We start from the raw sequence: 25419 nt of genomic DNA on the forward strand, positions 1-25419 counted from the left end.
AAAATGACGAAGTTTTTTTTCGACGTAGAAATTCTTGGTCGGTCGGGTTTCCGGAAACACACTACTTTTTTTTCTATGCCTAATGCTTTGTTCTGTTTAATTGCCTTCTTTTTCAAACGTTTTTTTTTTCATCAAGTCATAGCACATCACCTCGGTACCTCCGGAGTTGTATTTCAAAATAAGAGAGCAGTTAAAATTCATCAAATGTCTCCCTTTCTAACATTAATAAGTGTTCTCATGCAGTTTGAGGATACTAAAATTCATTTGCCTGTACCCTTTATACGACTGCAGCCAACAGTGTTTGAAAAGAACCAACCCAAGCTAATTACACTTGATTGTTAGCTTACTCTCAAACTGCTTGGCTGAGGATGTGGTTTACTGTTATCTGTAGAGCCATCCGGTAATAGACAGCTACGTAGGGCCGTTCCTGCTTTCTGTGGGTTGACGTTTACTCAACAGGTGGCCCTGTGTTTTACGCCGTCACTCTGCGGTAGTTTCTCTCGGAAGTGACTGTGTAATGTGCTCAACTCTTGATGGCTGATCATATAGATCATAGGTGTCAAACTCAGGTCCTGGAGGGCCGCTGTCCTGCATGTTTTCCAAGTCTCCCTGTTGCAACACACCTGATTCAAATGAACAGGTTCAATGTCAGGCTTCCGCAGAGCTTGCTAATGATCTGATCATTTGAATCAGGTGTGTTGCAACAAGGAGACTTGGAAAACATGCAGGACAGCGGCCCTCCAGGACCTGAGTTTGACACCTATGATATAGATCATAGGTGTCAAACTCCTGTCCTGCATTATTTTCCAAGTCTCCCTGTTGCAACACACCTGATTCAAATGAACAGGTTCAATGTCAGGCTTGCGCAGAGCTTGCTGATGATCTGATCATTTCAATCAGGTGTGTTGCAAAAGGGAGACTTGGAAAACATGCAGGACAGCGGCCCTCCAGGACCTGAGTTTGACACCTATGATATAGATAGAAACTAAGTGAGAAGAAAACAAAAGCAGTAGTATTCTAAGAGAAGGTACGCACATGGACATCCGCTTTCTTTATCTATTGAAAATAGCTATGCAATGCCTTAGTTGATTTTTTTTTCATCAAGTTGAGAGGAATTCCCTTTGCTGTATAATTGCTTATCTCTACTCTAAAAACGTTTGCAAATATTTCTGCAACGTCTTTTCTTGGTTATGACTGATCACTTTGAAAGCAATTCATTTCATCATCATCATTTTCCTCTCGATTTGATGAACACCTGTCGCAATCAAAATCTCAGAATAATCATTCTTTGTTGTTGTTATTATTTTTGGAACAGCACGTTAGCATGCAAGTTGCCTTGAATCTATTGGACTCTGTCACAGGCAAACAAAACACAAGTAAGGTTGGCAAATGAATTTAGCTTGGGCTGATAATAGCTCAGTGTGATGAGAGAAAAAAATCATGAAGAAAAATATTTTAATTTGATCTGTTGTTCTTCGGATGAGCATGTGATTTTCCAGTTAACCTGCTGCAGCGAGGACACTGGTGAATACAATCAGTGTGACCCTTTCATGATTTGTCATGAATATATGTATGACACCGTTATCATCAGTTACAGCCAGGTCATGCATTGCCATGCGGCACAACAAACTCTCACCAGTCTTAGGAGACAAGCTGAAGAAAAGTGATGCACCACCCATCCATCCATTTTCTAATCCGCTTCTCCTCACGAGGGGAGGGTCGCGTGCGTGCTGGACCAGCTGTCTTTGGCCAGTAGGCGGGGTACACCCTGAACTGACTGCCAGCCAGTCGCAAGGCACACACAGACAAACAACCACTCGCGCTCACAAACACACCTAAGGATAATTTAGAGCGTTCCATCATCATCCATACCCGGAGAAAAACCATGCACGCACAGGGATCTGGTAGTGTTTCTAACCACTTGTCGTGGTGTAAATGGCAAAAATCATGAGAAACCCCCCCAAAACAAAACAAAATTGTGACTGTAAAATCACAAAGACAGTGAATGGACTCACGCTAGGGCATGTGTACAGTAAAAAGTATGTACTGTATCTTGTTCAGTATGAGTTAGTCAGTATTGTTGTTCCACTTCATTTGCCCTCTGGTGAGAGGCACGTCTATTCAGCTTCTGACTTCTTCTTCCCATACTAAACATGAAAAATTCATCGGCTCAAGTTTCCCAGGTAAAATCTGAAAAAGTCCGCCATCACTTCATGCAATTTTCAAGATATTTTCACAGTCAACCACAGTGGGTCCAAGCCAATACAGCGCAGCTTTGTCAGAGCGTCATTTCCTCTTCTCAAACTTTCATATCACATGGCCCCGACCCCAGCGACTTCCTCCTTTGTTGCACAGCAATACTGACACCCGCTATTTACTTCCCCCGTCAGGGGCTGCAAGTGAGAGCAGAAATCTCATTCTTCATTATTTGGGAATGCCTATCTGATCAGCTATGGATCAAGAGAAGCTGGCTCACACGTCTTCAGCAGCGGCAGATAAACACAAAGATTCAACCGGGACAAGTGAAACCGACCCCATAAAATCATCAGAAACATCATGGTGTGTATCGTTTATATTTCTATTCATGAGTAAAGTAGGACGTGTCTCCCTTTGCGGTTGAAAATATATTGATGAGGCATTATGTGGAGTGATGTTGTCACCTGTGAATCAATTTTCATGCCCTCTTCATACCTGTTGGCTTTATTTGTATGATGAACACCAATAATTTATTCCATTTTGGAGAAACCAGGACCTTGTTCATCATCATTTCAGACACCAATATAGTTAAGAAAAGAGCACCCATGAAGAGGAGGAACAAAGAAGTGACCGTGGAGTTTCCAATGAGGTCATCACAACTGACATTATCGAACTTTCCCCGCCACATACAGTAATCTCATTTCTAGTCATCCACTTGAGGTTGCATGTTTTCCTTTCAAAATTATAATCTCATGGTGGTGACGCAAATGATGGCAATATGGAGCCAGGTGTCCCGAGATAGCGGCCGGCTCGACAAATTTGTTATCCCCCTCTTTATCATCGAACTTGAAAGGGTTATTAAGATATTGCTAGGCATGCGGTGGCATTTTGGTGCCCTTCCAAGACAATTTAGGAAGGGAAACTTTGTAAAAATGGCTTACAGTGTTTATCAGCTGTCAGAAAGGCAAAAGTCGGAAGGATCAAGATCAGCATGCACTGTACAACATGCCGTCCCAGAAAGAACGCTGTGACAGCTGTGGGCCACTCAATTTGGTTGACAGTTACTCTTCTACTTACGTATGTGTTGGACATAAAATGAATTAAATAACATCTAGACCTGTGTTAGGTGAAAGATGATTTTAGATTTTTCCAAGAAGGAACTACAAATGTACAGCAAAAACAGCTCATCCATTGGTTGTCACAACCACTGTCTTTCTTCGGTTCAAAACCAAACCGAATAATGTTTTAGGATCCCAGAATTGCAGTCTCAGACAAACTGCGACAACAAAAAGATTGATTTACAGAAAAGCGCACTGAGAAAGTACAAACAGAAATTGCTGGTCACAAGAAGCCATGAAAAACAAGGCATGAACAAAAAGCCCTTGCAAAAGGCAAGGCAAAGTAACACAGAGAATTCGAACAAAATGGCAAGAGTCCAGTTTACACACAATACAAGAGAAGATCAAAAAGCCTAAATAACACCACTACTGACAAGACGAGGAACTAAGAGAGCAAAATGACTATGAACGAGATAGAGAGGTCTAGAAAACAACACTTGAGCATAAACAGCAAGCAAGGTCAACAATCCGACAGTGACTAGGCAGCTTGGCAGTCTTGAAAAACATGGCGAGGCTTGATTGGTAAACGCAGAACACGTGCACCTGCTGGAGGGAAACACCCTTCCCTCCAGCTGGGGCTGAAAACAAAACAAACAGACAAGACATGACAGTCTTCAACTAACATGAACTCTACTCTGTCTGTCTTCCATTGCATTCACTCGCACCAAGAAAATGTCCTTGTCTGACGTCGTCATCCTCTCACTTAATGAAACAAGAACTGTCCACCCACTCGCAATCAAGGCACGAGAGAATTTCTGTCAGACGAGAATATATGGATTTTTGATTGCAGAAAGTTTCTATCACCTGGGAGGGTTTTTACTGAAATGATGACATCTTGAGATAAGTCCATCTCACACTTCTAAGGGTGGCGGTTTGAATACGGGAACTGGCCTTCCTGTGTGGGTCTTGTCCCACATTCCAAAAACATAAATAATGTATTACCAACATTTCCTGTGAATAATATACATCTTTTTTGCCCCCTCCCATGCCCATCAAAGATCTAAGATCAAGGGAGAGTATTGTACAAGGGTCCAGTGGTAACATCACCTTGTATATACACAAGTTTATTCAGAAGTTTAGCAGTAGGAGTTGTTAAAAAAGAAAAAAGGAATACTTTTGTTCCAACATGATATTTAATGTCAAATGTTTCAAAAAATCAGCTGGGGTAGCCTCGCCTGTGGCTCTAAAGAGAATATGGGGTATATAAAATGAATGCATGAAAGTGTTTTAAACTTGCCCATGCAATTTTTGCGTTCATGCAAAATTAATGCCCATAGACATTATTTTCAAAACCTCCAATTAAACTATGAACTATAAAATATTTTCCAGAGGTCCGCACCTCGTAAAATGGCAATCAAATCAGAGCAGGATTTAAAAGGAAGATTATCGAAATATCTGCTGAGCAAGAAAAAGTGACGATCAAGATGGACAGAGTGTAGGCTTTTTGGGCTAAGCTTGTTAAAAATCTTGATAATGAATCTTTAATATGCTCCCTACTGAGTCGATGACTTTAAGCTGTCATTTTAGAGACTGATACGCTGGTGTACGGTAACGTAATTCAGTTCTCTTGAACAATCCAATTGAACAACTTGGCTTTTCAAAGAACTCCAGCTTGCCTTAAGAAGAACTCACACACCAGTGCAGTGCACATACAGTAAGTGGATGAAATCAAGCCTTTCTGCGGCGGAGTCCGGCCTTAAGGGAGGTGAGGTTGCAGTTCGTCTTTCTCTTCGGGAGTCCTGCAGCACGCATATGTGTGGCGACGCCGCGGGCGCTACATGCAAAGCTGAGTGTATTCTTCCAGGACATTTGTCGTCTCCGTTTTCTCCCTGCAGGCGACTCCTCTGAGATGAGACCTCACAACACCGCCACTGAGCAAGCTGCTATGACAAATTAATGCCTTTTTTGCTTTGCTCTCATCCAAAATACCGTACTTGAATAGTTCTTATTGGCTTCCAGTCTAATGATGGTCAACATTTGCTGACTATCTTGACTTCCGATTGTGACTACACATACGTACAGTATATGCGTGTGTGTCTGCGTGGGTGAACATAATGGCTTGGGTTTTATTCTCCGAAAGTGCACTCACTCTATGTGAGTGGGTGTTAAAAGAACCCTGAGGTTCTTTTGTGCATATGTGTTTGCTTTTATTAATGGAAATCCTATGCTACTGCTTTCCACCATCAGACCGACCGAAGTAACAAGACGTACAAATACTTTATTACAGCGCTGAAGTAGATTTTACAGGTATCTGTACTTTATTTGAGGATTTATTTTTCTGCTGATTCTCTCTCTCTCTCTCTCTCTCTCGATATATATACTATATATATATATATATATATATATATATATATATTGGATCCAAGTTGGGAAACTATATTCTATATATATATATATATATATATACATATTTATTTATCTCATTGCGATAGCGATACATATGTGATGGTGCAGTGGAGTGCGTTTTTATAAACAGCCAGAGAACTACAACACAGTCCTTTCTCTTACTGTCTATCGTCAATTTTATATACACACCATATATATATTTTATATATATACATATATGCATGGGATTATGCTTTTATTCAATGATTTGATTCAATATGGAACGGCTCAGTTGGAGAGGGCATGAAGGAGTATCTTGTCATTTTCCATAAATTTGAATTAACTTGTCAGTCAGTGCTGAAAATCTTGCAATTTCTTCAGTAAAAGATGAAGTGATACGAATCTTGATAGATGTTTAAGTGCGACGATTCAATTCGGTTCAGTTCGGTGTAAATCACATCTTTTAAACCAAAACTGATTTTCCAATTTAAATTGATTTTGTGACACCGCCATACATCTATTAAACACAGGGGGTGCTTACTTTTGCCGCCAGCTCTGCTTTTTGTCTGACTTTGTGGTGGTGGTGACGTGTACTTTATGTTTGTACAGGTTGGACAGTGTGCATTTGTTGTCTTGCAGGTCACCATCTATGGAGCAGCGGGTCACTGACAGTATGAGCATCACCTCGGCCGATGAGGAGAAGCTGCTTCTCCTCAACAAGAACACGGAGCTTCGCAGAGTCAACAAAGAGGTACGGCTTGACTGTTGCTGGTGCTGTGCTCTCGTATTTTTGCTGACGTTGGAAAGGACACGGCTGCTTATCAAAATCAGAGGATATGGGCGTTGTGTGAAATATTGCTGCTGAGATGTCGAAATGACTGTCCCCCCCCCCCCCCCACACACAAATCATATGACCTTGCGCTACTTCCCGATTTTAAAGAGAAAAGGAAAAATGAGTCCGTTATTTTTTTGATGCAGCTATTATTTATTTCCATTTCATATGAACTCACCCTCTGATAAATATGCCCGCATCATTGCGATAGAGATACATATGTGATGGTGCAGTGCAGTGCGTTTTTATACACAGCCAGAGAACTACAACACAGTCCTTTCTCTTACTGTCTATCGTCAATTAAAAGAGGCACAAAAGCGAAACAGTTGTGTGCTAAATCTTTCAGCTGCCGACTGAAGTATACGACAAACTACACTATACCAAAATCAACACTGATTTCTATAAATTCCTCAACAACCCTTTCAGGGACGGCGGTTACTACAGTCGACAGTTTATCATGTTATCAGGTTACCATTACGTTGATCGCGGACTGGTCCCATGTCGATCATGAGGAGTGTAGAGGAGAAAAAAAAACACAAACAATTTGTGTGTCTTTGTGCATGTTAGTAATATATATTTTTTATGTTAATGTACGCTGCAACCTAATCATCCTATCAGTCTCATTCTCACAAAAAGTATTACCAAAATCAAATCAAATAAAGCAGGTAAATCTTTAACCTAGGTGGCGTGCGACCTGCGCCACCGGAAGTTGTTCGCGCTCAGCAGTCTGTAATTGCAGCTTGTGATCAGAGCTGTTGCGCTTTATCTTTTATCGTTGTCATTATTCTCATTCAGAGTTTGTTTCATGTACAATTCACCGAGGGCACGGGCAAAGAATAGAAATCTGGCGGGCCAAGAGAAGCATTTTATAATGGTCCGTGTGAGCTACGATGGTTAACCGGCTGCAAAAGTGGGTCGCACGCCTCCGTGTCAGGCTGTTTGTTGCTCATCATGGCGCATGGCGCATACGTGCGTGCGCATGCGCCGTAACGGGTCAATCGCGGGAGGTTTGTTGATGGAAAAGTCGATCTTTGGTCAAAAAACGTTTGGCCACCCCTGGTTCACAAGGTGCATGAAATGCTTAAATTGAGTCATTAATTGTACTGAATATAAAATATATTCAAAAAAATGTTTTTAAAACGACAGGTGTAAGCTTCTTTCAAGCGTGTTGGGCAATGCCCCGATACAAAATCCAACAGCGTGGCAATGATGAGAATGATTTTAATGACAGTGGCGATGAAACGTTTGTGTTGCAGTTAATGAAACTGAATGAGGAGTGGGACCAGATGTATCACAATACCACCCTGGGGTTGCAGCAGCAACTGGAACGTTTGGAGCAGGAAAACACCACCCTCAAAGAGCTGAACGGCAAACTGCTGTTGAGAGTCGAGAACCAACAGGTAAACATATACAGCAACATGGAAATGATGCAGAAAAAAATCCCCGATGTCTCAGGGTGAGCTGGAGCCGATTCGTGCTGACTTTGGACTGATTGCCTGTCAGTCATTTGGTACAGATTGACAAACAACCATTTACACTCACAATGACACCTGCAGTCACACAAAGTGCTCATTTCGATGCTAGTTGAGAACATTTACTGCTGCCATCAAGATTTTTCCAAGGTTACTAACTTGCTCTAACTTTGATGGAAGGTCAATTCATTTGAACGTGAATACGGAGAGAACATTGCAACTTGCAAGACGTTCGTTGGTGGGCATACAAATGGGACTATAACACACTCCAAGTCGATTTCTACCCAACTTGGCGCCTCCCCCAAGACAGAGATCTTAGAACAAACAAGATGTCCTTCTTCTTGATGTTGACAACCACTCACTTCAACACGAACATGGGAAAAAAATATTTCACTCTAGTTTGTTTTGATGTTGTTTTGACCTTTCTTTTTCTTTTTTTTTGGTTTTTAGAGCAGGTTTATCACTTATAATCAGTATTACTTTTTTCAAAAATGCCTTGTTTTTGTTTAAGTTTTTATGATTTAGTCTTGATTTTAGTTTTTTTTTTAAATATATGTATGAAGTATTTGTTGAATGCAAGAAAAAGGTGTAAGTCTTTTGGAATAAGTAAATTACATTTCCCAAATGACTGTTCGACCTTCCTCCTGGATGGCTGCACTGAAATAGATGCACTTAATATAAACAGCGAAAGGTCATGTATGGAATTAATTGAAAAACATGAGAACGAGGGACATTTTTCTGAGAATTATAGTTAGTTTTATAAACATAAAATGTTTGTTATTATTTAAAAAGAAACACAATCGTTTTCACTTCATTTTGTTAACAAAAATCCATCCATTTTACGATCCACTTTATCCTCACAAGGGTCACAGGGGTTGCTGGAGCCTATGCCAGCTGTCTTCAGGCAGTAGGTGGAGGACACCCTGAACCGATAGCCAGCCAATCACAGGGCATACACAGAGACGAACAACCATCCGCGCTCACACTCACACCTCGGGACAATGTAGAGCAGGGGTGCCCAAACTTTTTGGGCCGAAGATCTACTTTTCGATCAACTAACCTCCCGGGATCTACCCTTAACGGCGCGCATGCGCGCACACACACACAAACACACACGCACACGCACACACACGCACGCCATGATGAGCAACAGCCTGAAACTGAGGCATGCGATGCACTTTTGCAGCCTGTTAACTATCATAGCTCACACGTACCGTTTTAAAATGCTTCCCTGGGCCCTTCTAGATTCCTATTCTTTGCCCGTGCCCTCGGTGAATTGTACATGAAGCAAACTCTGAATGAGAATAATGACGATAAAAGATAGAGCGCAACAGCTCTGATCACAAGCTGCAATTGCAGTCTGCTGAGCGCTAACAAATTCCGGTGACGTAATCACGCACCACCGTAAATTCAAGATTTACCTGCTTTCTTTTATTTTTTATTTTTATTTTTTGTGAAAATGGGACTGATAGGATGATTACGGTGCGGTGTACGTTAAAACAAAAAAAAATATTACATGTACAAAGACACACAAATGGTTGTTTGTTTGTTTTTCTCCTCGACACTCCTCGGATCTACTTGGGACCTGTCTTAGATCTACCGGTAGATCAGGATCAACGTAATGGGTACCCCTGATCTAGAGTGTTCAATCAGCCCGCCATGCATGTTTTTGGAATGTGGGAGGAAAACGCAGTACCCGGAGAAAGCCCACGCAAGCCTGGGGAGAACATGCAAAATCCCCACTGGAAGGCCGGAGCCGGGATCGAACCCACAACCTCTGCACTGTGAGGTCGACGCGCTAACCACTGGACCCGCTTATTAACAAATAATTTTTTTCAATATTAGTTTTCACCTTACTGAGGGGTGAGAATTGTCCAGATTGGTGTGAATGTGACTGAGACTGCTTGTTTTTGCATCTGTGCCCTGTGCTTTGCTCGCAACCATTCGAGTGTGTATCCTGGCTCTCGTCCAAACTGGTTTAGGCTCCAACCCACCCTTAACCCTCATTAGCATACGGGCAAAAGAAAACCGATAGATGGAGGTCATTCTATTTTATGAAATGCTGGAAAAATAACATTAGTGTGCCAGACTCTTCTGTACAACATCTCGAGACAAAAGTCACTCTCAAATATTGTAGAAAGTCTTCCCATTATTGCAAGGGACCAATTCCATGTTAACTGCTAAGGGTGTAGATGCGCCATAGTACATGACTGAGATGTTGGTAAAAAGCAATTCACCTAACTGAGATTGTGACTGACTACTAAGGTTTGTCTTTGTACGTGCAGAGTGCAAAGGACTATTACGAGCAGGCACTCATGCTGGAGCTGAAGAAGAATCAAGAACTACAAGAATATGTGAGGCTGCTGGAGCACCGAAGGAACCAGCTGCCTGTCCAAAAGGTATCTTCATCTCTCCGTTGTGTCTGGTGACAGTCTGTGAGCCCTGATGCAAGAATTATTTCTCTCATCAGGACAAGGTCCAGACAACGGTCCCCGACTTCTCCCCCACATCATGTGGCGCCCCATCATCTTCTAGCCTGGATGTGACACAGCAGGCCAAACGCCTGAACTTTCACTCTCATCAAGAGGTGCGGGATCTGAAAGACCATCTCGAAGCACTGAAGTGTCAGGTGGGCTTTTCATTTCAACCCAGAATCGTAATGCTTTAAACTGACTGTTGCTATGGAGAAACAGCATTAAATTAGATGGACAAAAGCACCACCAAGTGGTTGCTAGGCTCTGTTCTTTACATTTTCTCCAGAGTACAGGAGGCAATTGGTTGTTCTGCTATTGACCCAGTACCATGATGACGCCTTGTGTCCACAGACCGAGATCTATGAAGCAGAATATCAGACAGAGCACAACAAACACAAATACACACTGCAGGACAACCAAAGGTTGAGAAAGAAGAGAGAGGAGATGTGCCAACAGGTGGACCTACTGCAAGAGCAGGTAGTGTTCAAATTGAAGGACACACTCATTTTTGCGAGGCTTGTTCAAGGAAAAGCAAAGTCTTCCTGCTTACTCCATAAGTGAGGGCTTTACTCCTGATTAAGTTCTTCACACAGATGACCCAAAAATCGTGATTCCTCATAAAAATTAGCAGAGGCAGCAAGAGATGATTACAATCGCTCAGATTCTTCCTGCTGGTCACATGTGGCCTCTTGCTGCTATGCAGAATTTGTGACGCACACTCAGAGAGCAGAAAGTCAAACAGACAGTGCTCTGAAAAGAGAAGTGGATTTATTCACAGCACTCAAAGGAGAATGTCAATTTTGTTCATGCTGGATATTTTTTTTGCCATAGATTCACTGCTTTGAATTTATTTAAAAATACTTAGGGAGAAAGAAAATGGAAGAAAAATAGTAAGAAACCAGTAGCGCTGTGTGTGTGTGTGTGTGTGTGTGTGTGTGTGTGTGTGCGTGTGTGTGTGTGTGTGTGTGTTTTGATGATCACCCAACCTTTTTTATGCACTTTGATCTTTGGTCCCAGCTCAAAATATACGAAGATGACTTTCGACGGGAGCGATCGGATAAGCAGATGCTGCAGCGACTGCTGCTGAAAAAAACTGCACCCAAGGACCCAATGCTGGTGCATCGCTGCAATAATGAATCGCAGCCACCAAGAGTCGACAAGCGGACACGGGCTGCAGCCAGAACGAATCACCATCTGCTCTGTCCCAAGCATCAAAATTGAGGCCAAGACTGCGCAAGGAGCAAAGCATGCACCCAAAAATTCAAAACATATTCATTATGCCTCAGAAAGTCCTGATAAAATACCGAACATCATGATTCAAATCAGAGGATCAAAGCAACATGTGTGTATATATATATATATATATATATTAGAGCTGTCAAACGATTAAAAGATTTAATCTAATTAAAAATGCAACTGTCATAATTAACTCAAATTAACTGAAAATTAATCGTGATTACTCACACATTTTTTATCGTTTCTAAATTTCCTTTTATATTTTTTTTCCTATTTTTCCACATTTTAATGCTCTCATCAACATGGAATCATGAATCCGTTTTCTACGTGCAAAATGCAAATATTTACTGAAATAATAATTTTGATTTTCAATTTTACATGAACATTTTTCACTTCCAGCAGTTATTCACACATAATCTCTCACACAATATTACTGTCCATCAACAACAGTGAAAAAAATATTTTGTCACACAACAGCTGCTTTAACAGCTCTTTTTATGGAATCAAAACAGAGCAATATAACATTATAAAGTGCACATCTAAGGTAAACTAGTACTCAGCCTATAGTGGATTTAAAACCATGGTTGCATACTTCGTTTTTCTCAGGTTTGCTTTGAATACAGCAGTCAGGCTATGTTGATTCTGTTGGTCCTTCTTGCGCGGAAGTCTCTCTACGGTTTTGTGTAGACATCATTTCGGATGACTACACTTGGTTCGATGACAACACTGGAGACGTTTTATTTTCGCTAGGTCGCTACCACTGCACCGCTGAACTTTCGTTGTCATGTCACCCCCTCAGCGCACTGTCACTGTCAGACGAACACAGAGAAGCTCCACCCGCTCTATTTAAAAGGAACACGGAACACAGTAACCTTCCACACAAAATAGTTCCAAACAAGTAACAATCGCGTCAGTGGCATACATTGTTTACCTGTATGATACAGGCAACTTTGGTCTTGTCAGTGGAACAATCTGGCAACTTTTTAAAAGTAAACTTTCCATTCATAAACTCTTTAAGTGTCCGTTTTCGGTGTCTCGCGCTGCCGTGGCTGGCAAAACAAACGTGCGTGGACCTGTGCAGCGTGCTTGTTGTTTTGTTTCTGGTCTATTTATAGAGCAACGTAACATCTGCTGTGACGTGTGCCGCGTTAATCTCGCAAGAAAAATTTTATCCCGTTAAAATTTATTTAAATTAATGCCAATAAAAACGCGCTAAACTGACAGCTCTAATATACTGTATATATACATATATATACATACATACAGTACATACATATTCTTATTTACACCATTAGAAAGTAATGGTGGAGGCCCCAAGCATGCTCCTTTGACCATCCGCCGCTGACATTTTAAACAATTTTTTACCTTGATAACATAAAATGTATTAGATGGAGAAACGCTTTTTCGTGCTGTTCATAGTCAATGTTTTTGTAGGTCACTCCAGTTTAGGACCATGTAGCATCATCAAAATCAAGGTTTACCAAAATAGGGGCTGACCCCTATTTTGGTATTTTGAGTAAAACGCAGTAGGCGGGGGACACCCTGAACCGGTTGCCAGCCAATTGCAGGGCACGCAGAGACGAACAACCATTCACTTTCATAATCACGAGGGACAATATAGCATATTCCATTAATCAGCTTTGCATGCTTTTGGAATGTGGGAGGAAACTGGAGTACGCGGAGAAAACCCATGCAGGCATGGGGAGAACATGCAACTCCGCACAAGAAGGCCTCTGAGCCGGAATCGAACCCTGCACCACTGCACTGTGAGGCAGACGTGCTAACCAATCAACCACCTTGATTTTGTGTTTTTGTTTAGGTTACATTTGGTTTTGTTCCCTCATGTGCCATTTTTGTTGCCCCCTGTTCTCGTCATCCGGGTCCCTTTTGTTTAACCAATCAGCTCCCTCAACCTTTTGTGTCTTGTCCAGATGCTTCTCGTTGTCACTTTGCTTGTTTAGCTCCGTGGGCTCTATCAGTCTTTGTTGGAGCATTGTGTGTGTTTGTGTGCCCCTGTCATGTTTTGTTCCTGTCATCGTTTTTATTTATTTTTGCTACTGGTATTTTGGTTTCTTGTGATTTTCAGGACTTTGTTTGAGTTTCTGAATTTTCTCCAGTGTACCCTGCAAGTGTTTTTTTTTTTTTTTTTAAATACATTTGGTTCAGTCCACCCTGCTATTCCTACCTGCCCGCTTTTTGGGGTCCTCCACCTACCATCACCCAAAACATGACAGATGTAGGCCTAAAGCATTCATGACTGTGATGATATTTTTTTGAATATAATGCCTTTTTTATGTTAATGCCATAACAATACGTTTTGAATACTGGTAAGTTGGGGTCCTGGGAATCCACCATATTTTTCTAGCATTCTAATTAACTATAAATTATGAACATTAATGCATGTATGGAGAACGTGTAAGAATCACTTTGGGTTTGGATTTATAAATCTTTCTTTTTCATTAATATTTAATAGATAGTCTGTTGCTACTTTAATTTTCAACTCAAATTAGAAAGCATTCACCCAATAAAAATGCAAAATGTGTTCTTGGTACTGTTAATCGACACACATGGTTGCCATCATGCCCGCCAACATTTCCCAAAGAAGACATCAACTTATCAGGTTTCATTGTCGCATATTAGGATATGATGATGTCTAAAGCTATTTGGAGAGAATTAGATGAGATAACCTTTATTTGTACTGCAACGTGGAAATTTGCAGTTCGAGGAATGCGTATCAAATAAATTATTCACTGAGTTCAAATGTTGTAAAATAAGGACACGAGATATCTCTTACTGAGCAGGAAGCATTGTTTTTGTTATTCCCCGTCAATTTGGCAAAATAAGCCTTACTTTGAGTGGAGATGAAACAGACCAGTTTATCGATCCATACATCCATTGTCTGAACAGCTTTATCCTCACAAGGGTCGCCGGGCGTGCTGGATCCTATCCCAGCTGTCTTCAGGCAGTAGACGGGGGACACCCTGAACTGGTTGCCAGACAATCGCAAGGTACGCAGAGACAAGCAACCAATTGCGCTCACACTCACACCTAGGGGCAATTTAGAGTGTTCCATTCACCTAGCATGCATGTTTTTGTGGGAGAAAACCGGAGTACCCGGAGAAAACCCACGCAGGCACGGGGAGACCAGTTTACCGTATTTTCACGACTATAAGGCGCCATTAAAAGTCTAAATTTTTCTCCAAAATGGACAGGACGCCTTATGATGCGGAGCGTCTTGTCTATGCGCTGAGTTCCAAAACCTGACTGACAGCCGACACGCTGTTTATATAGAGAAAAGGCGGAAGTGACTGTGGACAGGCATGCGGCAAAGAAGTCGGCCAATCAGTGAAGGGTGGGCGTGTATATATACACATATGGAGAGCGAGAGAGAGAAAAGGCAGATGTGAGTGAGGACAGGCATGCGGGGAAGATGTCCGCCAATGAGTGAAGGGTGGGCGTGTAAGTGGACGCTAAAGGTACGCCCCAAGCAGGTACCAACACCTGTATAGAGTGTGGCTATGTGCATTGTTGCAAAACAACTTCGGTTTTGGTTTCTAAGAACCCCCGAAAATAAATTCTACAAAGAGACACGCCTACGAAGCTCAATTCAAACTTCAAGCCATCGGTTATGCTTTTGGCATGTGTGCCCATCTCACAGCAGCGGTGAAAAACCAAGTCAAGCAAATGAACTCTGAGCTTGCCGTTATTCCCGGAGGCTTGACTAAAGAACTCCAACCGCTGGACATCGGCATCAACCGGGCGTTCAAAGTAAAGTTGCGAACGGCATGGGAACAATGAATGATCGATGGCAAACACGACTTTACAAAGAGTGAGAGGCAGCGCCGGGCGAGTTACGCCACAATTTGCGAATGGATTGTGGCTGCTTGGACGAACGTGTCTGCTTGCACTGTTGTTCGAGTTTTTGGCAAAGCCGGCATCATCTCTGTGGAGCCACATGGCAATGAGAGTGACTGACAACGAGAGGGAACACGGCGTTTTTGATGGATTAACGGTACTTGCACAATTGTTCAATTCTGATACAGAGGATGAGGACTTTGACGGATTTCTGGGTGATGATTGATCGAAAAACGTGAGTACATTGTACGATGGCTAAATAAAATACAACGGAACTCAGTTTTCCGTTGCCTTTTTAAAAACGTGTTTTTAGCTTGTATCTGTATGTCTTGGCATGCTACCGTATGCTACAAGCTAACGTGTTTTTAGCGTGCGCGCATGCATGCCGTATGTTTAAGCTGGCGTATGTTTTACCACTTTAAAATTGCGCCAAATAATACAGTGCGTTTTGTCTATGTGTAAAATACAGAAATAGCACCCATTAATGAGACTGCGCCCAACCATACGGTGTGTCGAATGGTCGTGAAAATACGGTAGTTTAAAAAAATAAATGTTAACATTCTTCTTCTGTGCATGGCAGGCTGATTGGACGCTCTAAATTGTCCCTAGGTGTGAGTGTGGGCGTGGATGGTTGTTCGTCTCTGTGTGCCCTGCGATTGGCTGGCAACTGATTCAGGGTGTCTCCCGCCTACTGCCCGAAGACGGCTGGGATAGGCTCCAGCACCTCCCGCGACCCTAGTGAGGATCAAGCGGTTCGGAAAATGGATGGATGGATGGATTCTTCTTCTGTTTTAATTCTTCTTAGTAAGTCACAATGTCTCATCCCTGGTGAGCTATTTTTAGAGCAGACCCAAGGCTACTTATTGTTTGTTTGTTTATTGAGCATATATAGTACACACAATAACAGATAGACAAAAGGCAAACAAAAATTATGAAGGAAAATTAAAAGTAAGTAAAAGAAAAAAAAACACATCATCACAGTTGTATGCTCAAAGGAGTAGGAAGAAGTAAATAACTTATGTTGTCTTTGGGGCTCTGTAGTACCTGGTGCCACCAGTTTTGTTGTTAATTTTTCTTCATTAAAAATACCACATAGCAAGAGTCTTTGGAGAGTTCCTCAGTGAGTTTCAGTGTTTCTTTAATTGTGACACAGATTCCATCGAAGATTTTGTGAATTGAACATTGCACATGAAATCCGGAGTGGTGAGAAACTTGTATTTGATGTTGACATGTGCTTGCTACACTCCCGTATTCACGTGTTGGCATCCCATCTCCTTCAAGGCGCCCGCATCTGGGTGTATGGGCACCTGAGAGGGACGAGAGCCAGCCCGTTACAGCTCGCATCATGTCGCCTTTGCTGTGATGACGACCAAAAGAATGTCACTCTCCTTGTCCTGCCCCACTGTGAGCTCACAACCAGGCAGACTTTTTGCAGCACGGAGCGAGGCGACACATGGCCAACGGCTTTCAGGCTTTGGAAAAATCCTTGAGGGTCTTCTTCACATCTGATGAATGCTGAAGTCCTTATTTTTTTCACTCCCTAGCCCAGGGGTCGGCTCTCGAGCCGCATGCTGCTCTTTAGCGCCCCCAGTGGCTCCCTAGAGCTTTTTCAAAAATGTTTGAAAATGGAAAAAGATGGGTGGGAAATATATTTTTTTGTTTTAATATTGTAATGCCCTTCAATGTGGTCATGGATGCACGCAGTCGCTGATGCAGTCTGTTCGCTTTTTAATAAACAAAAAGAGACAGCAATTAAAATACTTTCACAGGAGGTGCTGCTGGCCACAACTCACGCCCATGCGCTCCACACTCAGACTACTACTCAACCTGGCTCGTCCTCTCTCGATGACGTCACCCCCTAGTCAACTAACCCAGCCCTCAAATACACGAATAACAAGAAACAGAAATGACACTGTCTGTCACAGGACAAACATGACACAAACATTATTAACGTTTTCCGATGCTGGAAAAATGTGTCGAATAAATATTAAATGTCAACATTTAATATTTACATTTACAGCTGCCTTTCATGTGCAATTCACTGAGGGTACTTGCTAAGAATGGGAATCTGGGCGGCCAAGAGAAGCAGTGTTAAACGGTACACGTGAGCTATGATAGTTAGCACTCTGCGAAAGTGCGTCCCGTGCCTCGTTCATCTTAGGCCGTTATGGCTGTTGCTATTACGGAATGCGTGTGTAAGTGTGTGCGTATGCACGCGTGTGCGCTAACGGGTCGATCGCGGGAGGTTGGTTGTTCGAAAAGTAGACCTGTAGCGACCCCACTCAATTGAAGCGTGTTCAGCAGTCCGGTGCTTTCTGATGTGCGTGCGTAAGCAGTAGCACGAACATGTACGCACGCGCACGTCTTTTGGTTTCAACCAATCAGCGCCAACGCAAAGAAGCTTTAGAGAACGACAACAGCTAAGTTAGCCTAGCCGACACGACGCTCAAAGTCACAGCCAGAGAGACACGTTTTTTTTCTAGTACTGTACTCTGTGTGTTTCCTTTTTTTTGTCTAAATATATATATATTTAGACAAAAAAAATTGGTCTAAATTTGTCTAAATTTAGAGCTAAACTGATAGCTCTAATATATACAGTATATATATATATATATTAGAGCTATCAGTTTAGCGTGTGATTATCGGCATTAATTTAAATGAATTTTAACGGGATTAAATTTTTTCTCGCGAGATTAACGCGGCACACGTCACAGCGGATGTTACGTTGCTCTATAAATAAACCAGAAACAAAACAAGTGCGCTGCACAGGTCCAAGCACATGTCTGTTTTGCCAGCCACGGCAGCGCAAGACTGACAAGACCAAAATTACCTGGATATTTTGCAGTCGTAAACTGAGCTATCATCATAGCACGTCGAGTCTGAAATACAGTGATCCCTCGCTATTTCGCGGTTCGTTTATCGCAGCTTCGGTGCATCGCAGATTTTTTCAAACATAATAATAATAATTTGAAGTCCGCAAACGGTCCGCGAGAAGCAGTGAAAGTCAGCAAAACAACAGTGAGTCACATAGAGCAACATATACTGTACAGTACATGTCGGGTGAGGGGGTGGGGGTGGGGCTGAGAAGATGTAAAGCCATGTTGATTGGCTGTGCATCTTCTTTCTGTCTTAGCACGGTGGGTTACTCTTTGATCTTTAATCAGTGTCTAAGTGTTGTTTACGATGCTGCTAGTGTGTGCACGAGTGTCCTGTGTGTGTGCGTGTGTGTGTGTGTGTGTGTGTGTGTGGCTGAGAGAGAGAGAGAGAGAGAGAGAGAGAGAAGGCTTATAAAAACAAAAGCAGGTCTCTTCCATCCTTAATTGTCTAATCATCCTTAATTGTCTAATCATCCTTAATTGACTAATCATAAACGCGTCTGCTGCACGCAGTGGGATCGGCTGGCCTGTGTGTGTGTGTGTGCGTGTGTGTGTGTGTGCGTGTGTGTGTGTGTGTGTGTGTGTGTTAGTGCGCTCTGCTCAAGCGCAAAGGCCTAAGTGGAGCAATTGTTTTTAATATATATGTTAATTGGTCGCTACTTCGCGGATTTTCGTTTATCGCGGGTGGTTTTGGTCCCCATTAACCGCGAAAAACGAGGGATTACTGTACCCATCAGCACACAGCTGATGTGAGTACTCCGCCCCCTCGTCTAAGACAGACAGCTATGGATCATTTCAAAGTGAATAAAATGGATAACACGACGAAGAACAAATTTGCTGAAGCCAGAGCTAAATGTATGGCTACTGCATGCAAGCCTGTCAACATTGTCCACAGCCAGACTCAAGCTGAAATCATTCGCATTGAATCGAACGACTCCACTATGGATTGCCAGCGAGAGCCTCCATTACAAGCTATGAACAGAAATTGTACGTAGCTGAGAAGGCTAAGGTACACCAAGCGGGAGAAGACACTGTTTCGGGAGAGAAATAAGAGACTAGGTTGATGAGCCTCTGTTGAATAAAGAGCAGGCATTCTGTTCAGTTTGATGTATGCCACTGACGTGATTGTTACTTGTTTGGAACTATTTTGTGTGGAAGGTTCCCGTGTTCCGTGTCCATATAAATAATGGGGGTGGAGCTTCTCTGTGTTCGTCTGACAGCGACGGTGCGCTGACGCACGTCGAGAGTTCAGCGGTGCAGTGGTAGCGACCATACTGAAAATAAAACGTCTCCCGTGTTGTCATCTAACCAAGTGTAGTCATCCGAAATGATGTCCACACAAAACCATAGAGAGACTTCCGCGCAAGAAGGACCAACAGAATCAACATAGCCTGACTGCTGTGTTCAAAGCAAACTTGAGAAAAACGAAGTATGCAACCATGGTTTTAAATCCACTATAGGCTGAGTACTAGTTTACCTTAGATGTGCACTTTATAATGTTATATTGCTCTGTTTTGATTCCATAAAAAGAGCTGTTAAAGCAGCTGTTGTGTGACAAAATATTTTTTTCACTGTTGTTGATGGACAGTAATATTGTGTGAGAGATTGTGTGAATAACTGCTCCAAGGGGAAAAATGTTCATGTAAAATTGAAAATCAAAATTGTTATTTCAGTAAATATTTGCATTTTGCACGTAGAAAACTGATTCATGATTCCATGTTGATGAGAGCATTAAAATGTGGAAAAATAGGAAAAAATATATAAAAGGAAATTCAGAAACGATAAAAAATGTGTGAGTAATCACGATTAATTTTCAGTTAATTTGAGTTAATTATGACAGTTGCATTTTTAATTAGATTAAATCTTTTAATCGTTTGACAGCTCTAATATATATATATATACAGTATATATACAGTATATACTGTATATATATATTTTTTTTACTACAATAACTGTCTTGTTCACGTCATCTTTTTTCGTTCCACTGGGGTTTTGCAATTGTGTTTATAAACTTTAGATCTTGCGTCAAAATGTTTGGGCACCCCTCCTCTACAGGATGAACTGCAGGCGGGGAAATAAACTTTGAATAATGAATGCTCGTTGTGTATTTGTAGCCAGCTTAGTCATGTTGATAGCAGGCTAATATAGCTCATATAGATGCATACAGCATGTGTTGCCTTCATTAGAAGGCTTTTTATTTTTTGCGGCTCCAGACATAGTTGTTTTGGGGGGTTTTGTCCTATGTGGCTCTTTCAACATTTTGGGTCGCCGACCCATGCCCTAGCCACTGAGGGTTTTTTTTTTTTTTTTTGCCACACCAAAACCACCTAAACAGGAGCAGAAAAAACAGAAAAGTCATCATATTCCTTTTTCTACATTGATTGAAGTCAAGTCAAGTTTGTTGTCTGCAGAGGCAATTTACAAATAAGTGAGTAGAAGAGCAATATGACACACTCAATTCATCCTTTGCTTTTCAAATAAATAATATGGCCTTGGTATTTATCTTCAGACACAGTTAAAACTTCAGTGCATGAAAACATACACAAGCAGCAAACCATTTGACTCTACTTTGTGTTAATGTTATAAATCTGAAAACAGAGGAAAACAAACAATCTCACCTTGAACAATTTGTGTGATCAGCCGACTCTCCTGAAAGAGATGTGACCCTCTTGAGGCGAACACTCGCTTCTATTTGCTTCGCCGATCCAATTCTGGTCTCCTCTCACCACAATCATTTTATGCTCAATCATCCCTCTGATGCTCAAGTTCTCCTTTTTCAGCGAACAATGCCCCGATTGAACACTGATTTCAGAATTTTCTTCGTTTTATTGCTTTCATTTCATGCTCACTTTTCGTGTTGCTTTCTGATGTTGTTTTAATATTTCACCCTGACGTGTAAAGAACCGCACCTGTTGTTTTGTGGGGGGGAGCAACATTATGTGTATTATATGGATTACATACAGTAATTGTTGTACTGTATTTTCATCATGAATGTCGATTTTGATGCTACTTTTCTATATGATCACATATGTTGTGGCATATGTGCAGATCTTGAGGTACATTTTATTTATTTATTTCCAGTATTTTTAGCAGGTCTGGTGATCTACAAAGTTAATGTACAGATTGTCGCCACCCCTCCATTTGATACATAATCAATCAAAACAGGACAAACACTGCAACTTTTTTATGGTTTCACAGCAGTGCTGAAGTTTGCGCAGCCCTACAGTGCTCTGGCTATCGTTCTACTGCATTGAACCCCACACTACCGTACCCTTCCCGATTTTCTTCTCTGTGCTTTTCTTCATCCTGGAAGCTGTCTAGCATCTGTTATTTGTCCCCCCTATTGTATCGCAATTGCTTCTCAACCTCAAGGCTTGTTCCAGAAAGGAAGTCAGTGTCTGCTAGCGGTTACTTTTATCGGCTCTGCATGAATGCTTTCAGTAACAACATACAACATGGTCTCCACTAAAATGATCCCTATGGCGCAGGGCATTAGTAACCAAGATGAGGGGCTTCAAAGTTCGACCTCGTGACAAGGAGCTACATGCACCTGACTTGGAGTACTCCAAATGCACAGACGCAAGGCTGGTCAGCCTCGCACGTAGTGTGTTAGCTAATTGGAGATACCTTTGAGAGCACCGGTTTTATCTTCTACGGCGTGATGTGGATAGTGTGGGGCTTTACCGAGGGCTATACCCTAGCGCGAGAGGTTTTAACGCGGCTGGCGGCATCATCAGTTTCCTGACGTTTAACAGTTTGGTGATGGCCACAGCACTGTTTATATATGTCAGATGGTTTGTGTACGCACTCACATTCCAGCTCATCATCGCTGCCTCATGGATATTACTTAAAGGTCACCATTATCTTTGGTCTTGTCAGTTTTTATTGTTTTGTGGCTCACATTTTCAATACAACCTTCGAGTCCCCTCAGATCGCCCTTGGAAAACGTTTGATCAGGCGTAGGTGGCCCCCGTGGTCCAGTGGTTAGAGCGTCAACCCCACAGTGCAGAGGTACCGTTCAATTCCAGGTCCAGCCTCCCTGTGTGGCGTTTGCATGTTCTCCCTGGGCCTGTATGGGTTTTCTCCGGGTACTCCCGTTTCCTCACACATTCCAAAAACATGCACGGCAGGCTGATTGAACACTCTAAATTGTCCCTAGGTGTGCATGTGAGCGTGGATGGTTGTTCGTCTGTGTGTGTGCCCTGCGATTGGCTGGCAACCGGTTTAGGGTGTCCCCCGCCTACTGCCCAAAGATGTCTGGGATAGGCTCCAACACCCCCCGCGACCTTTGTGATGATAAGCGGATCGGAAAAATGGATGGATGATCAGGCTGAGCGGGGTTTGGGGAAGGGGCTCATGTCTGTCCACATCTGCCCGCTCGCGAGGCTATTTCAACCAGAGGCGATTGCTCTAAGACTGCAATGGAAGCTCAGCTTCCCCTAAAATGTCAAAAGGTAAGTGATCAAATATACGTGTGTCCGTACAATTGTGTGTACATGTCATTGACTAAATTAAACTTTTTTTCCGAATCAGCTTTTTATCACTGGTTACGACGCGACTCTCTTCTCATTCATTCCCGCAGCTTCACTGTGCTTTAAACTGTGTGGACGCTGAGTGTCTGCAGCGCTGACGCCGGGCGGCTGGAAAGTTCAGTGTAGGTTGCCCCAATGCATTGAAACGAAACGAGTCATTGGATAAATGCTGGTTTTGTCCCGCCCATCGGACGCTCAGCGCCTCTGGGAGTCTATGGACAGTGGGCGTTTATGGGCTGGCGCGGACGCTGATCTTTTCTGCATGATGATTGGATGATCTGTCTGAGGCTGAGTGACTGCGAAATGAGCCAATCACCGATCTATTGGTGTCGGCATCCGTGGGAGCATTTTTCAATTCTCATTGAGTTGAACTGAAGATTTCTTCCAATCATCTTCGCGACACTCTCTTTGTTGAAAAATTTCTGGTGGGTTTTATTGTAGTTGCTTGTGTTCGCAGACTGACTTATATCACCACAGGGTCACATATCATTTTCTTGAAAAGGAACGGAGAGTAGAATTCACGTATAAATAAACGAACACATTTTATGATGTCGGCCGAAATTGAGCTTCCCCTCCTTGACAGACCAGCATCCGCCACTGATTTCAACATATTGCAGATACATCTATATGATATATCTAAATAATGCACTCGTCCAAAGGCTTTGACGCAAACAAAAATCAACCACATAATTTGATCCCTCCTTCACCCAACTTTCAAAGGGCTCCCTGGCATAAAAATTCCCAATCAAAAATGGTCGAAAACTGCTGAATAGGAAACCAACATGACGGCGAAGAACTCATTATGTGCGCATTTTCACAAAACTCACCTCACTCAGAGATTTTAAGATTAGTACACGACCTTATGTTTGTCCTGCATGGCATTCAAAATGTCCAAATTAATAGGCTGTCTCACTCACCTGTAAAGCACAATGCAGTACAGGGCAGTAAAGTTTGTTTCTGAGTCGTCCCCTTGGCATCATGGGACATCCGTCACAACAACCACTTGTCTAATTAAGCCACCATGTGTGTTTGTAACCTGCGATTAGCTGGCAACCAGTTCAGGGTGTCCTCCGCCCAGTGGCGGTTCTGGGTGGGGGGGGGGGGCAACGGGGGCCAGTGCCCCTGTAGCACCGATTCTGGCCCCCCCTGTGGGCCCCCCTCTGAGCGTAGATTACGCAGTCGTGCCGAGTCGCCGACGCGAAAGGTGGAACCAAAGTGCGTGATTTAACATTCTAGTCGGACCCTTTAGTGCGCTGCGCCACTTAAAAATGAGCGGGAAAATGAGAAGCAGTCCGCAGAGAAGGAAATTACCACGACACGTGTGTGTGTGTGTAACCTTTTTAGTCTCCCTTTTTATTTTAATTTTTATTTAACAGGATCAATATATAAGACATTGCCTTTTAAAATTTGGATAATTATATGCATGTAAAACATCTAGCTTCAGTGTATTTGCAATTTTTGTCCCAGGCGGGCTGGTACCATATCATCCCCTGGCTTGAATATTCTCAACAGATGGACACGACGTATTGTGACGCTTGCAGACATTTTAGCCCTCCTAATACTGTTTTTTTCTCATCACTGTATCGTTATGACTACAATTTCAAAGTCTGAAGAAATAAAAAGTCAAATAAGATTTCGAATCTGTCTTTTTAGCCCTGGGTTGAATGTGCCCCCCCCCCCTCCATCAAAACCCTTGGCCCCAGCCCGGCCCCCTCAGTGAAATTGATCCAGAACCGCCACTGCCTCCGCCTACTGCCCAAAGACAGCTGGGATAGGCTCCAGCACGCCCCGCGACTCTTCTGAGGATAAGCGGATCAGAAGATGGATGGATGTGTTTGTCAGACTATTAAGTGTTGAATATATCCATGTTTTTGGAGGACAAAGACAAAATAACTCTCATGCACTTCAAACAAACTGCTAAGGTTTTTTTTTTTGCCATTTTTATACTTTTGACATTGGTGTTGTAGTGGTGTTTTAGGTTGCCATTTTTCGTGGCTGATAGTGTCTCTAGACAAACTAGGCAGAGGAATTCAGTGAACACCTCATCTGCTTCTTATTTGACCACAAATAGACAATTTCCTTGACCTAATGGGTCATGGCGAGAGGCCAAGCAGGACAAGCTGTCTCTTCTTGTCTGATGGACAGCTACAGTCTTGTGGTTGGAGGTGCCAGTGAGTAAAGTTTGTCATCTAGTGGCGAACACTGTTATTAGAGCTTTTAACTGCTCGGTAAAGAATTTATTTTCAAAAATGACTGGAGGGCCATCCTGAACTGGTTGGGGCGCGGATTGCAAGCGGAGGGCAGGTATACTTCGGCGCCCACTCGCGCGACCAAGTAGCTCCGTTGGGGAGGGTGATGAGACAGGGAGACGTCTGATCCTGTGGCCCAGCCCGTTGACATCAAAAGTTAAGCATGTCATAAAGTTCATTTGGAGGCCTCACCCCAGGCTGGTTTTATTATCTCCCAAAGTAACTTGCTGGCTATTTTAACCCATTTAATCCCA

General features: G+C 42.6%; 1 protein-coding gene and 1 pseudogene across 1 annotated transcript; one reads left to right on the forward strand and one right to left on the reverse strand.

Annotated features, from left to right (window-relative positions):
- Positions 1–2375: 2375 nt before the first annotated feature.
- LOC147209835 (uncharacterized) lies at positions 2376–14195 on the forward strand. Its single transcript, XM_086105874.1, has 7 exons — positions 2376–2559; positions 6279–6390; positions 7728–7871; positions 10229–10342; positions 10414–10572; positions 10769–10894; positions 11435–14195. Exons 1-7 carry the CDS (start codon positions 2453–2455, stop codon positions 11636–11638), a joined length of 966 nt encoding a protein of 321 aa, XP_085962000.1. The 5' UTR covers positions 2376–2452; the 3' UTR covers positions 11639–14195.
- Positions 14196–16573: 2378 nt separating this feature from the next.
- LOC147209836 (ES1 protein homolog, mitochondrial-like) lies at positions 16574–17307 on the reverse strand (annotated as a pseudogene).
- Positions 17308–25419: the final 8112 nt, after the last annotated feature.

Source organism: Hippocampus guttulatus, chromosome 2 (assembly GCF_054856545.1).
Source record: "Hippocampus guttulatus isolate MCC_2025c chromosome 2, RoL_Hgut_1.0, whole genome shotgun sequence".
Classification (NCBI taxonomy): Eukaryota; Metazoa; Chordata; class Actinopteri; order Syngnathiformes; family Syngnathidae; genus Hippocampus; species Hippocampus guttulatus.

Coding starts and splice junctions, on each gene's coding strand:
- LOC147209835 (XM_086105874.1), top strand. CDS start 2,453: ATGGATCAAGAGAAGCTGGCTCACACGTCTTCAGCAGCGGCAGATAAA. Junction 7,872..10,228: donor TGAGAGTCGAGAACCAACAG/GTAAACATATAC, acceptor TTGTACGTGCAG/AGTGCAAAGGACTATTACGA. Junction 10,895..11,434: donor TGGACCTACTGCAAGAGCAG/GTAGTGTTCAAA, acceptor CTTTGGTCCCAG/CTCAAAATATACGAAGATGA.